This window comes from Anarrhichthys ocellatus, unplaced genomic scaffold (assembly GCF_004355925.1).
Source record: "Anarrhichthys ocellatus isolate YVR2014 unplaced genomic scaffold, GSC_Weel_1.0 scaffold20, whole genome shotgun sequence".
Classification (NCBI taxonomy): Eukaryota; Metazoa; Chordata; class Actinopteri; order Perciformes; family Anarhichadidae; genus Anarrhichthys; species Anarrhichthys ocellatus.
In genome coordinates, this window is record NW_022280050.1 from 227,297 (window position 1) to 241,832 (window position 14,536).

General features: G+C 42.4%; 1 protein-coding gene across 3 annotated transcripts in view; it reads right to left on the reverse strand.

Annotated features, from left to right (window-relative positions):
* The window catches only part of LOC116389765 (neuropilin-2-like), an 87,849-nt gene that overhangs the window by 15,628 nt on the left and 57,685 nt on the right, over nt 1-14,536 (reverse strand). For all 3 annotated transcript variants that reach the window (XM_031858713.1, XM_031858710.1, XM_031858712.1), the window contains exons 12-15: nt 8,383-8,457; nt 7,496-7,660; nt 2,856-3,124; nt 2,434-2,530 (exon numbers count right to left, since the gene is read on the reverse strand). In XM_031858713.1, the coding sequence (XP_031714573.1) occupies nt 2,434-2,530; nt 2,856-3,124; nt 7,496-7,660; nt 8,383-8,457 (606 nt within the window). The remainder of the gene's footprint in view (nt 1-2,433; nt 2,531-2,855; nt 3,125-7,495; nt 7,661-8,382; nt 8,458-14,536) is intronic.

Below are 14,536 nucleotides of genomic sequence, written 5' to 3' on the forward strand. Positions count from 1 at the left end.
AATACAGCACCAAATATATCATGTTCGGGACTTTGCTTATTCTCAGTGTACGGTGGCATATTTCCATGATTAAATTGACATGGAAAAACTATATTTCTGATGATTAACAGAAATGCATTTCAATGCAGCTGAATCGCAAAACTGCAGGACGCCGCACTTTTTGCGAAGGCACGCGTTTCTCCTTTTTGAGAAAATCAATAAAGATTTGTCGAGTTCCGAGATGATATAGGAGTCTAAAAGCCCATAAATCTTCCTGGATGACAGTCATTTTCACAAAATGGAGAGAAAATAAAGAGAGGGAGACAAAAGGGTGGATTGCATGGGTTAAAAGACAGGAAGCATGTCGTCCCCGAATGTCTCTCTCTCTCTTTGTGTGTCCGTCATTTTTGACTTGCACTCACTTTCTTTTCTTTGCTGTGTCATTTATGTCTCTCCTTCCTGTGAATGCTCTCTAACTCTCTTTTCGTAAGGTGACACAAGAGGTGTCAATGGCAGAAGAAGAAAGAAGTGGGTGGATGGAAGATAGGGGTGAAAAGAGTGAAGGAAGGGTGAAGAGAGACGGGAAATAGAGGACTGGGAAGGAAGGGTGGAGGTAAGTTAAAGGGTCATGGGAACAGGGACTGAAATGTACTGCTGTTTATTATTTGCCGGAGGATACGACATCAATTATGAAAGTGAGAGAGAGGGACACAGAGGGAAAACAAGAGACAATGGCAGCACAAGTAAAGTAAAGAAGAAAAAAAGATAATATAAGGTGTGAAGGAGTGGGTGATGAAATAATGAGAAAAAAATATGAAAAGAGAATGGTGGAAACATATTGGTGGGAAAAGTAAAAGAGGTAAGAGTAAACATGTGCCCAGATAGAACGGCATAGCGAGAAGCGTCATTCACAAAATGTAGTGACAATCACCTGTCATCCGAGACATCAAACTCAAACCACAGAAAGAGTTACAACATTGAAAAGTCCAGAGCGCACAAAATTAGTCGCGTGCCACATATAAAATTGTGAAGAAGTTCTTTAAAACGTTAATCAGTTATAGCCATTGACACAGAATTATGAGAGAAATTATACAATTATTATTAAAAAGGTAATCCAGAAATTTAGCATTGCACTTTCATTAAGTCGGGGACTTTTGAGAGACGAATTTAAATAAGAATGGTCAAAGTTGAAGCAGCAGAGGCCAAGATATCCAGTCTTTTAGTTCCTAGACTCAGCCGAAAAACGCTGGATCCTTCAATTCCCATAATGCAACACGATAGCTGTTTTTATTAGGTCCGTCCTGCCTGTTAAAAGCCCTAAGTGAGATTACCTTGGTGAAATCATCAATGCGATTGATAAAGGTTCTCCAAAGCCACAGAAGACGTCATACAACTGTTAACACAGGCTAAGAATTCCCCCTCATGGCTTTATGTGTAAAATCAGTAGAATTCCCATTCAAAATATGGTGTCAGTAAAACATACCATAAGCCCAACTGAACAACTGGAGACCTCGCCGTGATTTTAATGTGGTGGACACGGATTTAAATGAAAGAGAAGCTGGGCAGAGATTAGACGGATTAACACCAGGCTCAATTAAACCGGGTTGAAAGTGAAGCAGCTTGAAATGTGGAAAGCCGGTTTACAAGAGTTTTTGTGTGTCTTCATAAGTAATGGTTATTGATGTAATACAGCGGTGGTAGTTTTACGTCATTATATTGTGTGGTCACATCATGGTAACTATCACTGTCCTGCTGTGCTGAGTGACGGGCTGCTTCATTACATAAAATGATAGTAATGATATTCATATTACTTCCCATGGCAGAGAGAGCAAACCGCGTGTGGAAAATATGTTTGTCAAACAAGGCAATGTGAAGGATTTAAAACCTAATCCTGTGTCTAGTCTGCACTTTTCCGTAACAGTAATAACTGAAGCCAGTCAGTATTAACATCAGCTTGTGTGTAAGAGAGAGACAGGCAAAAAGAATAATTACATGAACATGCACACATGTTCTTTTGATGCTCTATGGCTCAGCGATGGCCCAGACTGATTGACTGAAAGACAAGGCTAGGGACAGAGAGAGAGAGAAGGCGAGAGAGAGAGGAGAGAAAGCACCAGAAGAATCGTAAAGGGAGGGGTGGGGCTGTATCGAAAAACACTGAAGGAGATAGAGAGAGGGAGATATGAAAGATAGATTAGTATCCATGCCCAAAGGCCGTTTGTGGCCTACTTTCTTTTTATATATATATATTTTTTATGTGTGCGTGTGTCTATGTGTGTAAACGAGAAACATTAAGTTTTTATCCCTTATCTCTCTCTCAACCGGTCTCTGGTGAGAACATGGTGTAAAGGAGTGGGGGAATCAGGCAGATAGATAATTGTATGGACAGACGGACTGACTGAATAAAGCTCGACATCTTGATAAACAGGTAGACAGACAGGTGGTGGGACTTACGTGTACACTGCTCCAGCTCGATGCTGCTGCTCATGTGGATGTTATCTATTCTGATGTGGCCTCTGGTCGGGTGATCGAAAAAGCCCTCGAATGCCACCTAGATTATGGAATAAGAGAGACATATTACAATAAGCTTTTCTTTATCAAACACTGTACAATGTAGTGGTCTGTAAAAAGGTGGGTAAACCCACAGTAGGTAATGATGAGCTGTTGCAAACACCAATAGATGTAAAACTATAATATTTTAATAGGAGCGTTCATCTTTCATTCTAGTGTTTTAAGTATTCCTTAATCATACACTTAATCATCACATTAACTACACGCTGTGGGCTTCTGTCCCCAGTTATGTGCTGCAAAAATCAATGATAGCACAAAGTAGTAAATATCGGTGTCCCTGCAGCGAGTTCAAAAACAACACTTACCAGATACTCCTTGGGGCTCTGGGGCAGGATGGTGCGGCCCTCCCTCCAGTGAGGCCCCTGGTCTCCCTTTTGAGCCCACAGCAGCGTCTCCTCCTGGTCGCTGTCCCTCAGCAGGACCCTCAGGCTCCCCTGGGCCTCCCCCTGGAGCTGGTAGTAGAAGAGGAGGCAGAGCGGGCCCCGCTCCGGCCCCACCTCAGGGCTCAGCAGCCGGGCTCGCTTGCGCTGGGTGTGGGCGCCTGCATCCAGGTGGAGGTAGTTCCCTGAGAAATCTGGCGGAAAGGAAGAGACCGAGAGTTAGGGGATGCTTCATTATTGTATTATTGCAGGATCAGCGATGTATTATAGATTCATTACTTGTAACAAATGATACATTCGTGACCTTTAAACTGATTCATCACCCCTCCCTTTAGCGTGGGGATGTAAGTTCATGGTTTTGCCTGTGCTATTTGCATTTTATTCTTTTAATTGATTCCATTTGAATGAGTTTTATGATTTGTGACAGTGCTGCAGCGCCACGCCGATTCCTCCTCCTCGCTGGTGAAACAGGCCCGACGTACAGTATGATGTAATAATGCAGTGGAATGTGGGTTCTTAGCGTTTAAGCCATTACCTCCATCATCCTGTGGTACGAGGCTTAAACCGCAAATGAGACTGCCATTTCATCGTGGCCACTAATGGCTATGGATACAAATGAACGCGCATGCATACACACACAAACACACGCACGCACACAATCGTGCTAAACAGCCCTAATCACTCTGAATGCTGACACCTCGTTCTGTTGCTCTCTCCGATTTTGCTACTTAGTCAGCACAGCCATCATACCAATACAGTTACAATGCTTGTGAACGTATAGCGTATCGCTGTGTGTGTGTGTGCTTCCTCTACACACACACACTCACTCTATCCGTTTTTTTAAAATCTAATTCACTTCCTTTCTCTCCTCTCAGCTCAAATAATTGATGGACAGAGAGCAAAGATGGTAAAGGGAAGGGAGGGAGAGAGAGAAAAAAGGCAGTGCTACAATGTTTTCCCCATCCCAAACAGGACCATAATCATTAGCTTGCTGCTGTGTTGTGGCTGTGTGTCTAGTTTGTCTAATATGGCCGCAGAGTAAAAGCTTTGCTGGAGCTGCAAATAGTCTTTTTATCGACAAACAGACGCTGTGTGTGACAACTCATAAGGAGAGAGAGAGAGAGAAAGGGAAGAGAAGCTATCTATCTATCTATCTATCTATCTTCACGTCTGTTCTCCCTGCCTCAGCTAAGACACAAAGAAAACACTGGACAGATTTTGCAGCACATCACACTTAATGAATAATGGATTTGGGTTGAGGTAACTCTGTTTCTTCACTTCGAGGCAATGAAGAAGGGGACCTCAATTACCGTTGCTCATTAAGTACAGTTAGGGAAAGTTGCAGTGTTTTTCTGTTTCTCCTCGTTTGATCTTGGTGAACGTACAAAGGGAGGGAATTAATTAACAACTCTCCATGGGAGGGATAGGCAGGGATGTAGAATTGGCTCGGAGGGAGGGAGGGAAATGTGTGTAAGTGTGTGTGCATTGGCGTCTTTTGCAGTTCATTTGTGGGTATCTTTGTTTGTACGAATCTGTGTGTGTGTGCGTGCGTGAGTTTTTCTGTCAGTCAGTGTGTGTGTGTGACTTTATCATTTTGGATTTATGTAGATGTGTGCAGTATCTATGTGTGTATATTATGGGTGTGTGTAGTTTGAATCTAGTTATATTATGCGTATGTACCTTCACTTCACGACAAAGGTGAGCATGGGCAAAGAAGTTGCAGAAAAAGTGCATGTGTAAACTACCATACACTGCACAACTGCACTTAACTGCACACAAAGCGTGACAGGGCCATTTCTTGTGTTACACAGATTCTTAACATGTTAAATGTTTTGCAGATAGATATAGTAAAAACATTTTGTGACTACTTTAAAAAGTTTCTGCATTGCTTTTTTCTTAGTCAGCAGTATGTAAATGTAATTTCCAGTTGATGTTGGTAATTGCAATTGAAACATGTTTCACTCGCTACTGTCGGTTGTACAAGTCTACTTAATCTGCGCTTGTTTTTCAGTTTTAATCCTTTTCTTTTACAACTGTTTATACTTGCTTGTGTGTTTTGGGTAATAGATATTCTCTGTGTTACGTGTTCTTTTTTGTTCATTTGTCGTTTGTCTTTGATTTGTAATAATGTTTGCTTAAATAGGAAAGGACTCACTTTTGGATCCTTGTGTTGCATTATTTCAGCTAATCTTAGTCAACTTTGTGTACAGGTTGTCAAGATGAGATCACAGAAAGAGAAGCTGATTGGTTTATATTTTGTATCTCTGTGACACCTGTTGGATCACATCAAAACAACTCAAAGTGACACAATCAAATAATATATTATGATCTTGTCTCTCTTTACCTTCTTTTAACCCTCCCTCATTCTCGCTTCCTCTCCTTATCAATAACGTAACCATTTCAGACGACGAGTAGTGTGAAGGGTTTCTTTCGATGAAAATCTCCACAGGGTGTAGAATTGGAGTCTTGCCGTATCTGAGATCAAAAGAATAACTTAGGAGCTCCGTTCGGGTCGGATTTTCTCTGTTACAGAAAAAAAAACCTAAAAGGGCTTTCAGCGACAGGGGATGGGGATTTGATTTGCATATCGAGACAGCTTCCAGACAGGGCGCCGCGCTAATGTTGCTGTAGAACAAGACTTAACGTCATGTTGCTGTCTAACACGGACACAGTGACGCTGCTATATCATTTACACACATGCGCTCATGACACACACACAGCAGCCTAGTGTGATGTCGAGCCTCGCCTTATGTCACGGCCCTGTCTGTTTAGAAAGGAGCTGCTCAGTCAACCATAAACTGGAGGGCTTGAGCACACACACAGAAAACCTTGAGTGAATGGCAAGGTCGTGTGTGTGCGTGTGGGAAACAAACCCACACATGCTGAGTGTTTAATACGCGGGCAGTCCCACCTTGAGTGGTTTGCGTAAGTGTGTGTGTGTGTGTGCGGGGGGGGGGGGGGGGGGGGGGGGGGGGGGGGGGGCCTCAGGAGGAGCTGGAGAGCTAAGGCAGCACTTCTGTCAAAGCCATCATCTGACTTATCAGAGCGCTCTGGGTGATGCGTTAGCCTTATGGGCGTACAAGTACAGAAAGTATGTCTGTGTGTGTGTGTGAGAGAGAGAGAGAGGTACGTGAGGCAGTGAAAGTGTGTGTGTGTGTGTGTGTGTGTGTGTGTGATAAAACAGTCTTGGTTATCCTCTTGCTGTCTCATTAAAGATAGACAGATGTGGAAAAAGGCAAGTACCACTGAGGGAAATAGGAAAGAGGTCAGTGAGGAGAGGAAGAGGTGATCACAGTGATGGAGTGAGAGGGATGGAAGTGGAAAGGAACTTAATATACTGTAGCATGAGTTGGAGCTGAAAAAGATGACTGGAAGGATGCAATGACCGAAGCATGGTGAGGGTAACAAGTAGAAATGTGAGCGGACATACAGTTGAAGTGACGTTAAAGGTGAACAAAACGTAGGCTGAAATGAAAGAAAAGAAAACAGAGAAAGGAGGAGAAGAAAGAGGCTGAAGTAAGGTTATTACAGCATACGAAAGGAACAAGCAAAAAGATGCTACAAGAGTGAATAAAGAACAGAAATTAAGTGAAAAAGAGGAAAATGTGAGAGTTAAACTCCAAGAATAGACAAAGGAAGTTGTGGATTAAAAGCAAAGGCTGACAGAGAAACGAGAGAATAAAGTTACAAACTAGGTTAGTGAAAGTGAGACTGTTGAACCTAACATTTTTTGAAGAAGAAGAAACTCCAATTAAGTCACAGCCGTACACCCTTTTAGCAGATCAGAGTGAAATCCTTGCATCACAGTTGCTGTCAGTGGTTCCTCCCAGCACTGGGATCTGTAACTTACAACCACTTTGCTCTTAATTACCCACAGAAGTCTTCCATCATCCCAATATGACGGTGCTTTCTTTTCCGTGTTTATAGAATGAGAAATGTCTTGAAATGAAGAATACCCAGCCAGATGACAACTTGAATGTGAAAGTTTTCCCAAAGTTTGAATGTTTGATGAGATTGAAGTTTTCTATTGGGTCCTCAGCGTTTGGACAGGGACGTTTCTACATTGTGTGTGTGTGTGCGCAAAGTTTGATGATGATTAATATGATAAATGTATTGCTGTTTTATTGGCAAACTTATGTTCTGTTACATATTCAGTGTTATGTATTTCTGGTAGTTTCTGGTGTTTAAAATCTCAGGCTTAGGCTTCATGTGGAAAATAGGTGGAGTGTCCCTTTAAATTCTTTTCATTAAGCTGCCTTCCATAACAATGTACGTGTATTTTTGGTAATGTTATTTGGATGTGATTGCTGGAAACAGCAGAGGAAGTGACTTAAATGCAATATTGATTCAATCCAGAAAAACATGTTTCCGGCACAGACTCTAAACTCTCCCATGATACATTTGTGTTAATGGCGACATACAATTTGGGGAGTGACTGAGCTGAAACTTTAGTAATACAGTGTAAAAACTGAGAAAAAGGATTTCTCCAAATATTTGATATTACTTATAAAAATGCCATGTTGTCAAACGTAATTGCGGGTGATTGGAAACAAATCAGTACTCACTGTCTGATCCCAGCGCCAGGTCCTGCCTCGTTCCATGAGAGCCGTATCCAGTGGAACTGCTGCTGGCTGTGTGCAGAGACCAGCTCACACCTGACTGGGGATCAGCCGACCAGCCGCACAAGCTCTGCTCAAAGTCACACACGGCCGACAGGGACGGAGTGGTGGCTGTTGGTCGCGAAAGAGACACATAGATTAGGAATAAAAATGTTTGATAGAGCGCCTGCTTCAGCAAATATTCACTTTTTTTTCCTCAGCATCTTGTAATCCTTGCCGTGATGCTTTTGGAGGTATTCCCATTGTGTTTAGATGTTTTGGCAGTTTTCATGCATTATGTCATCTCAGTATGTATCATGGTGAATACAAATATTAGAGTACAAGAGAGATAATGTGGAAAGAGAATGAGCTCGACAGAAGGAGCTGAGGAGAGGATAAAAAAAGCGAACATAGATGCACTTGCTGTCCCTGCTCGCTGTATTCAGTTTAAGTCACTGCCTTCAGTTATGTAGCAACAAACCATTTAAAACTAGATCCCGAAACCTTTTTCTCCTTAACCTGCCTGACAGTCACTGACATACACCTGTGACATCATATTCTCATTATGCGTTTGTGTGAGAAGGTGAGATCCTGGCTGTGAGAGCTTATTTTCCTTCAAACAGAGCTTCCTGTGGGACCCTTTGCATCTAACAGACTTCAAAGCCCAGAGGCCCAGGGGGTGTAAGATGACATCATGCGTTTGACCTTAAGAGTGTGAGCGTGTGTGGACGAGAGACAGAGACGACATTACTGCATGTGTGCTTGAAAGAAATCTGCATGAGTGCGTGTGGAGATGCTGTGTGTGAGATGCTTGAATTAAGTGTGTGTGTGTGTGTGTGTGTGTGTGTGTTTACCGGGTCTCATTGCAGCAGTGGTCTGTTCCACTCTGGGCAGGGTGGGGGTCACAGTGTCCGGTATAGTGGTGATTTCTGTCATCATGAAAAGAAAAGAAGGTTAGAATAGAATGACATGGCAGAAGATATATGACAAATGTTGCGTGAGCTTTCATATGTAAACTAACATTCGGCCTTGTATTCGCCGATCATAACAAGTTATGTTTCCGTCTTGTCCAAAAGATCATCATCAGCTATCAGCATCCTAGCTAACAATGTTCATGAACAACACGTCACGCTAACTAGCATGTTGCTGTCACCGGCTGCATGCTGCTCAACACACATTAAGCCACTCTAAACAATTAACCACAGCATTAACGCATATATATATGTTACAGCACATGTTAAACAATTTTAAATGCAAGCACTGAGTTAAGCTGCTCTAATTTAGTTGGATTGACCGCCAACACACTCAAACGGTCTAATAAGTAGAGACAATACTGGATATACAATAACCAAAGCTAAGCTTTTAAATATTCACAATTTGCTCTACAGCTACTTCACATCACACTGGAAAATAGTAACATTTAGCAGTGATGTTTGAGCAAAGTAAGATGAAGGTATTACACAGTAACTATTGATGTCGAGCAGAGTAAGATGAAGGTATTACACAGTAACTATTGATGTCGAGCAGAGTAAGATGAAGGTATTACACAGTAATTAATGGTGTTTCAACACACTTTGCTGTTGTTTTCCAGGACTGTGTATTAAGACTGAAGTTTGTCATTATCCAGGCGGTGACACAGTTAGCTGAGGCAGTGAGCTGGCACTCAGCTGAAGAATGTGCCACACTGCAGGTTGGCACACACGCACACACACACACACACACACACACACACACACACACACACAGCTATGATGATAGATGCTGCACTCACACTGACCTTGGAGCACAGCAGCATGCGACCAGTGTATGATGGATCAAACAGAGGCACCCACACACAGACACACACTGACACACACACACACACACACACACACACACACACACACACACACACACACACACACACACACACACACACACACACACACACACACACACACACACACACACACACACACACACGTCAGCAGTGCGGTATGTCATCGTAACCTCAAGACCTTCTGGTCTTAATAAGCAGTTTTCTACAGTTAGTTAAGGTTCCTTAAACGGCCCTGAATGCTTTACCAGCTCCCTCTCGCTCACGTGTGAAAGAAAGCCTATACGTTGACGTAAGGGAACAGAAGATGGTCGGGCTTGAGCGGCACAGGGCTGACGCCACAAACCTCTCGCCAAATTATTCTTAGAAATTACTGCTTTCTCTCTCATTTTCTGCCATTCATCTCATGTTCCGTCTCTCATTTTTCTTTCCTCCCTACATCTGTCATCGGGCTCTGCACATCTCCTCCCTCTTTCTCTCCTCCCTCTGTCATTTGTCACAATAAATCTGACCACTTTCAGTTCTGCTGTGCAAAACCACTATCAACACCACAAAAAGCTCTTTCCACACACACACACACACACACACACACACGCCCACAAACTTGATCTCTCTTTTTCTCTACCTCTCCGGCGTAGAAGCGAAACCCTATCTAGTCTTGTTTCTCTTTTACCACAACCGCAATTTTCTTCTCCATAACTCTCTCTCGCTCTCTTTCTGTCATCTCTCCCTGAAGCATATTTTGATTTCCACGTGTCCTTTGCTTTTGTCTGCCCGCAGATCTTTTTCTCTCTGTGTTAAGATTGCATCTCTTTCTTTTGCTCTTTTTCCTACAATCTCCGGCTCTCCTCTCAACCTTTTCTATCACTTCTCTCTGTGCTGCAACTCTGTCTCGTGGTGTTATTTTATGTCGGTTCTAACCGCCAGCTCAGTAAATCCAAAACCACTGTTGATTTACTGCTTGTTTGGATGTTCTAGATGTTTCCATAACTGACTCGCTTGGTGATCTGCATGCGTGTGTGTAGTATCTTGTTTAGCGTGAACTCCTAACCTTTGCTAATAGCTTTGAGTTTGCTGCAGCTCTGATGTGTATTGTGTATGTGCATAACTTTATTGAGTTGTTAACACAGTCTGCTTATAATGAAAGTATGCAGGATTATTATGTAAGCCCAAACAGAGAGGCCTCATGTTGCCGTACCAACACACACAGAGCAAGCAAACGCAGGCACGCACACACGCACACACACACACACACACACGTTCATATACAGAATTAGATATCGACATTGGATAAGTAGATCCCAGCTGCTGACATTAAGCTGTTTTAATTTGGTGCCCTTTACCACTGTAATTAGCCCCCCCATATGGAGGGAAGAGAGGGAGGAATGGAGATGAGAGAGAGAGAGACATGGAGAAGGGAACACAACCTTTTCAACCTCTCACCACCATTTTCCTAATTAGTGACCACACACAGCTCCTGTCAGCCTCCCATTTCTAACTCCATCTCATCTCAACCCGTCTAATCCAATTTTGCTCTCTGTCCATCGTCCCCTCTCCTGTTATTTCTCCCTCTCCTCTTCATCATCTTCCCTTTCTCCGTCCTATTTCGGGGCCCTCTCTGTAGCTACTGTAAAGGTCAGTAAACTAATATGAATGAATTGCTTTACGCTCATTTTAAGTGTGTTACTGTAGTTCTTATGTAATACACTTTTTAACTTGCTTTCTTGTGTCTGCTGAACTAAATGTGACAAGACGCTAAAGTGCGTTTAGTCACTTCTGTGGGAAAAGTCAGGATTGATAACAGAGTCGGACATGTTTTAAACATAAAGATTCAAACTGGGAAAAGAAACAGAAACATTCTGCAGAAGGGTCATCCTGAGCACCACTGAGTTACAGCAACCTGCCATCACTCTCTTTTTCTTGCTCTCTCACACACACACACACACACACACACACACACACACACACACACACACACACAAACACACCTCAAACCGAGAAACAGAAGGTTTTCGGTTCGATTAACCGCACACGCACACACACACGTGCACGCACACTGTCATAGGCCCAAGGGCTCATTGTAAAGCTGCTGACTGAGCAGGGCGAGGCAGAAACAGAGAGACGAAAAACTGTTCAATTATGGAAAGAGCTCTGGGTATAAATCTACCTCTGTCAGCCTGAATAATGACTACTGACACAGTGTGTGTGTGTGTGTGTGTGTGTGTGTGTGTGTGTGTGTGTGTGCCTGAGTAAGAGAGAATGTCGTCCTTACTCAAATTATTGGTGACAGTGCATGTGTGTGTTGGTAGGAGTTTCCTTTACTTAATGAGTATGTGGTTGACTGACTGACTGAATGGCAGACTCATTGTGTGTGTGTGTGTGTGTGTGTGTGTGTGTGTAGCTTTAATGACCATTAACTATTTTACCGCTGGCTGACCTGTCTGCTGTAGGTATCTATTTACTGATAGTAGGATTTCCTTTTAAAAAGACATTTTCAAGTGACATAAAACTGTATCCAGCAGCACTATCTATAACAGGGTATACTTGCTATATACCAAGCTGTATACATTTGGAAGGAGTAGAAAATGTGTACTTAGGGAAAGGAAACTTGGAAACTAGTAAGCGAAATTTGAGTTATGGCACTGCCAAGAATGAGACAAATGTTGAAGTATGACATCAAATGAGACGTGATGGTGGAAAACATGAGCGTTTTTAGATGAAAATCATTGCCAGTGATCTGAATGGCAAATCAGACAACTGTACTTAAATACCAAAAGTGCAGGTTTGATTTATATGTAGCTTAAAGTGCTCGACTAATTATGGCTCCCTCTTCAGCAGAAGAGTGGGCAGGAAAATGAGTTCTTCACAGCAGGAAACTCTTTCGAGACTAAATACCTAATTAGCCCATTGTACAGCATGCTACCAATAATATCTGCTTTTACGGTAAGTGCTGCACTGGACCACGAGTTTGAATGCCTGGTAGATGGAGAAGGAGAATGTCTCTAAACCAGTAAAATATATAAGTATCGGTGGTATAAGACCAAGCACCAATAACGGAGCTTGGCTAAAAAGAGGCAAAGAAGCAAAGCAGAGAAGCTCTTTATGTCAGGAAACTACTGACAATGAATTGCTCATTAGTCCATTGTGCAACAAAGCACCACAAGGTATGTGACTGCAACTGCAGCCTTAAGTGTGAGGCTAAGTACGACAACAACTGGGATGATAAAAAGAAGCTGCTGGCAATGAATAGCTAAAGGCATCAGTGAGCAGTAGTCAGCTACAAAGGAAATGAGTTTAAGTGTGGCAAAAGCCATTAAGCTAAGTATGCCATTAACTCCGCTGGACAAAAGAAAGACAGCTTTCTAGATCACCAAGCAGTAATATGTTAACAAGGATATGGTTTAAACAACTTCCAAGGCCCAATCAGTACTTCTTAGCCATATTAAATTAAAGGTATGTCGATAGACTGTATGCACATTTTGGGTCATGGATGAAACACGTGTGTGTGTGTGTTTCTCTGCACATAAAATCAAATCTATTGTATCAGGATGAACTTGCGATGTATCATCTTGTTTTAAAGGGGATCCCAGACCCACTTAAACATTACTGAAAATATTGGCTTATTTTTATGTATTTGGTTTAAAGACTTGAGAATGATTGCAGGTTCTTATTCTGTGTTATGGGTAAATGGATAGTTGGATGGAAGGATTTTTTGATGGATGGATGGAAAAATAGATAAGGAAATGGAGAAAAAGAGGCAGGCACATCTGGGAAATACTGCAAAGAGGTGGCGAGCCAAAGCTAAATATTTATGTTGGAAAAAATACAAGCATTTTTGCACACAGACACATATAAACACACATGCAGCCACAACGAACCAGTACTCAATTCTGAGTGTTTCCATGTGTGATGTCTCAAGATGGAAGAGAGGGAAGTGATGAACTAAACTGTCCTCTTGACGTGAACGGAGTAATGAAAATTACTTCGGAACATCTTTGGGCGTGCGCTTGACTTTCAGGCAGTCAATACTGGAACATCTTTGTCTGTAGCGTATTGTGTGTGTTGGATCCCCTCTACAGTGGTGGGCAATTGATTTATTCGTCACTCAAGCGTCCCTGTGTTTTGCCTGGATAACCACATGGGAACGCACTGTTGGTGTCCTCCAAACAGTTATCCCTTCAGGAAGTAAGATTCTAAAAACAATCAAGTCAGTTCCCATTCTTACTCCCATGTGTTTGGAAATTGCACAGTACTTGATCTGTGGTTTGGCATGGCTCTGGACTCGTGAACAATTTTTCTGTTGGTGGGAGAATTTTTGCTTTCAAACACTATAAAGCAAAGATAGCACTGGCAACAGGTTTGTTTAGCCTTGAATTCGAAAGGATGTGACAGGTGAGGGATAATATAAAATAAAGATGGGTCTGTAGAAACAGTGTGAGAAGAGCGAGAGCACAGAGAAGAGACGGAAACAAATCCAGTAGGGTAATGAGGTCAGGGGAAAAGAGAAGGTGAAGACTTGGGGGAGATGGAGTGTGTGTGTGTGTGTGTGTGGGGGGGGGGGGGGTGTTACAGGAGCCTTGGCAGGAGACGGGAGTGATTAAATTCTTCTGATGGGGAGGGAGTCAAATGGGCGGAGACAGAGTGGGTACTGCAGAAGACACAAACATTTGCACAATACATATACCCAGTAATGTTATGGTGTCTTTAGAATTCAAAATGACAATAACAAAACAACAATAATTGATAATAATTATATAATATGTTTACCCATTGCTTGCCCTTTTGTATTAAAGCTATTTCTAGTAAAAAAAACATTACCAGCTAAAATACCTCCCATTTACAGCATACGTCTGTGGAAATAGATAAATGTATTCAAAACTTTATAAAAAAACACTCAATTTACCAACAATGACAATACAATATATATTTTATAAAATCTAATAAGTTTAATAAATAAGAAGTCTTAGACGGGACAGAAGAAGGTGGAGCAGAGCAGAGAGATGAGTGGGTGTAACTAAGGACCCATCCCACCGATCCCATGAAAGTATCTGGACTGGAGCCACGGCTCACATGTGAAAGCAATCAGCAATGTTGGACAAGGACAACGCACACACGCACACACGCACGCACGCACGCACGCACGCACACACACACACACACACACACACACACACACACACACACACACACAC